We start from the raw sequence: 3,847 nt of genomic DNA, 5'->3' as shown, positions 1-3,847 counted from the left end.
TACTGAGGTCCCTTCCGACCCTAACATCTATGAATCTATAAGCAAGTCTTGAACAAATGGCTAATTTAATCCTTCCCTGCCATCTTTATCATTCCCTAAATTTTATCTCTATCAAATTGGAAAAGTGAAAAATAAGAGTACTGAACATTTGCAAGGCCATTTCACAAAATGAACAGTCACCAGAAAAATCAAATACTTTGTAACGCGCAACAAATAAGTTATGAGACAAATTTTTTTCATCTTAAATTTTAAAAAAAAATTCAGGGCCTTCATGCAAAGAAGTAGGGTGGTGAAGTGTTCACCATTTCAATATTTTTGTCAATATTATTCAGCTATTTTTCTACTTATTCCAGACACTCAAGTATAAAAGGATAATAGTTGAGTATACCATACAAAACAGACATAATTTAGTAATGCAGGTTATTAATGAGCTTGACATGTTTACAGTGTAGTTTGTTCTACTCACTTGTAATCTATTATCTTTTCTGACTAATAGTCAAGTAATTTTTAAAAATGCAAATAAATGGCTAGCGTTAATTGTTGTCCTTTGCATTATAAGAATGAAGGTGTATTGAAGGAGCAATTTATAAAGTTCTAAATCATTATATTCTGACACTAAAAATACAAAAGCTTCAAAGTTTAGGTACCTGTCAATAAACCAGCTGATTGATGTGTTATAAATCAATCAATCTCTTCCTACTTATTTATTATGCTATGCTCTTGAATCTACTTCCTGTCAAATTGACCATGGTTTCACCTACAGCATGGAAAATGAGTGAATTTTGCATTCTTTGCAACTACTATTAAATTACCCACCCTTTCAAAAGCTTTTGGAGTGGCTTTTCATTACTAGCCTCAAGCAGATTTTCAAATTAAGTATGCCTAACCCCCACTGACTCTCAGATGAAATAGTTAAGTATCTTCATGCTATTCAGAATTTTCTTCAATTCTATCCCAGAGTGGTGTATATAAAGATATATGCTTACTCATATCCCAGTATCCACCTTTAACCTTTTGTCATTAAGATGGAAATTAGATCAAATCAGCACTCTCAAAGATCAATACTGTGCCTTTAAAATCCTTTGAAAAGGGTAAGTGTTATGGAAGTATTAAATAATGATTGAAGATCTGAATGTTGTACACTCCCCACTACTCAAGTGACTTATAGCGACTCGATACTACTCAAGCCTTTTAATCATAGTAGCCCTTTAACAGCATGTGGTCCAATTCAATTTTTTCACACCACAGTAACTACCAGAATAACCACTGAGCACTGAAGACATTGAGTTACATGCAGTATTACTTGAACTACTAAGCTCTCAAACCTTCTGCTTTAGTTTATGACAAATAAATGGTCCAGAAACAGTTTGCAAACCTACAGCTTGCAATTTAAGGTTTTTAGAAGCCAAAGAACATTCTAAGTGCAGGCATTAAAGCTTTCAAATTACAGCCAAAATGAATCACGTTATACGACATTATTTGAATAATTCATGCAAAATTTCTGACAACCCCAATAACTTCTACACAAAAAACAGTACTTTTTCCTTAGCTAAAATGTAATACTGAATGTTGGACTATGAATAGTGTGAAGACATTTCAATGATAATCTCTCTCTGATACCGTAGACATTTGTTAAACCATATGTACTGTGCAACCTCCACTTCTATTCCCCCACAAACTGCTTCCTAGACTCATTTCCTCCACTAGTTCTTGCCAATGCTGTCAATGAATTATTGTCATCAGTTTTTTAACACTTAAATAAAAAAAATAAGTATCAACATCCGGCATCTTCCAATGCTTTGTGTTATCAATCTAAGTTCTTTAGGGTAAGCACTCCGTTTCTACGTGTTATACTGTGTTGAGAACACTACTAGAATTTAAATAAATAGCATTTTCTTACATTTATTTCTCAGTATACTGAATTATATTTACAGAGCCACTCAAACATTTATAGCATTTGTTTCCATCTCAATTAGCAAAGAACTTGTCTTACCCTATGTTTTTCTTTAATTTTCTTCCTATATTCTTCTTTGTCAAATTTGTCCTCTTCCTGTAGTCTCTCTTTTGCTTTATCAAGGTCAATGCCACCAGAATCATCATCTTCATCTGCTCTGTCCATGCTGGATTTTTGTACAGGTGGCCACTGCTGAACTAACTAGATGATGGAAGACAAAAAAAAAAGTTAAAACCACCTGTCTACGCCCAACGCTTAGACGGTTTCCATTAATAATCCAGAAACTAGCTAAATGCTAATTATTTTTTCTGGGCTAAAGAAAAGGTCTGGTTGTGGAGGATTATGTGTTTATATACAACAAAATAGGATATGCATTTAACATTTTATAGAGGCTACATTAATTAAAAAATGAACACTTCTCAAACTAAGTCTCTGTTAAACATATTATTTGTCAATGATTTCACCTGAAATGTTTTGACATGTTTTTCTCTCCCTCTACCTGATAAGAAGAGTATGCTATAAGCAATTTTAGTCAATGTGTGAGAATACGATAATTTACTTTCAAGAATATACATTACCCAACACAATAGAACAGAATTCGTTTAGATCAATTTTAATGGTAGTTTTCATGTTTTAGTTTATTGATTTTGCACCTTCTCTTCACAAGGACCTCCCACCCTCCCTTTGCTCTGTGAACAATACTAAGTACAACCCTTCATTTGGTTGTTCTTCCCAAAATGATCTGGACTTTATGTATTCATGAAGAACACGGGACACGTATTCTAGGACATAGGAACAAGGGACTTTAAGAAGTCACTAAGCCCAGTCCATTATCACCAACAGACCCATCATAAAATCCTCTTCATAATAAATTGTCCTTTAAATTTACTGTAACATTTGAACATGAGTCAATTTATCAATGCTCTGAGTTTTAAATTTGAATCCCTAGCTAGAATCCTTTCTATTGATCTCCCCCGTGAAAGATGCAGATAAGCCAAACCCAGCAACATCTTGTTTTTTAGAATGCCACTACATATATATAGATCCTTAGGTCACAACAGATGTCCCACCATTTCCTAACAAATATTTTAGAGTAAACAGTCATCTCTTCTATCCTACAAACTGAAACAAAGGTAGGAGATGGGGCTAGATGAAATAACTAGCGTGTAAGGAAGAAATATATGCTGGTGTATTATGGAATAGCAAAACACAGAGAAGGCCAAAAGTGCAGATATCTACAGGTTGTTCTGCCAGACTGCATCTGGAACTTCAAAATAGATACATTTTATTTCTATACTTAGGGTTATCATATGGGGCCATGTGAAATCTGCGACACTGCCCCCCCCCAAGTCAGGGCACTGCTGCAGGTAGAGGAGGTGGCAGAGCAGCATGGTGCGTCAGGCAGGCAGGTAGCAGTGGTAAAAAATAAAACGTAATTAATTGCATTTTTTAAATTCTAATTGCTCCACAGGTGCAGGGCAGAAAGGGAGGCAGCCAGGCCTAGCGGGATAGAGCCAGCCGGGACTGCAGTCCCAGGGCAGAGCCAGGAGCCACCCCTTCCAGCACAGGTCTCCATCAGCCAGATGAGCAGGAGTGGGAGGAAGGAGGGATCCCCACTCCTCTCAGGGCAGAGGTCCCTGGTCCCGACACCACTGGGGCTATAAGCGGGTGAATATGTGCACGTGTGAACAGCCCATACTCACAGCAGCTCTCCCCCCACATCCTGCCCCAGCCGATCCCTGCTCTGGGCAGGAAGAATGGTGCCCAGCTCAGCCTGGCCCCTGCCTCCAGCCACTGCTCAGGAGGAGCCAGGCTGGGCACGTGCAGATGGAGTCGCACCAATCTAGGACTTTTGCTTCAATTTTTACTAACTGGCCAGGACAGCCCACAAAA

The 3,847-nt window shown here is 37.5% G+C and overlaps 1 protein-coding gene across 1 annotated transcript in view; it reads right to left on the bottom strand.

The window, feature by feature from the left end:
• DDX10 (DEAD-box helicase 10) overlaps positions 1-3,847 on the bottom strand; it is a 504,153-nt gene that overhangs the window by 232,021 nt on the left and 268,285 nt on the right. The window contains exon 15 of the mRNA XM_019524793.1: positions 1,994-2,155. Coding sequence (XP_019380338.1) covers positions 1,994-2,155 — 162 coding nt within the window. The remainder of the gene's footprint in view (positions 1-1,993; positions 2,156-3,847) is intronic.

This window comes from Gavialis gangeticus, unplaced genomic scaffold (assembly GCF_001723915.1).
Source record: "Gavialis gangeticus isolate Ggan-Ray unplaced genomic scaffold, GavGan_comp1, whole genome shotgun sequence".
In the NCBI taxonomy this organism is placed as follows: Eukaryota; Metazoa; Chordata; order Crocodylia; family Gavialidae; genus Gavialis; species Gavialis gangeticus.
Note: the sequence above shows the minus strand (reverse complement) of the source record. Positions and strands in the feature narration are given on the sequence as shown.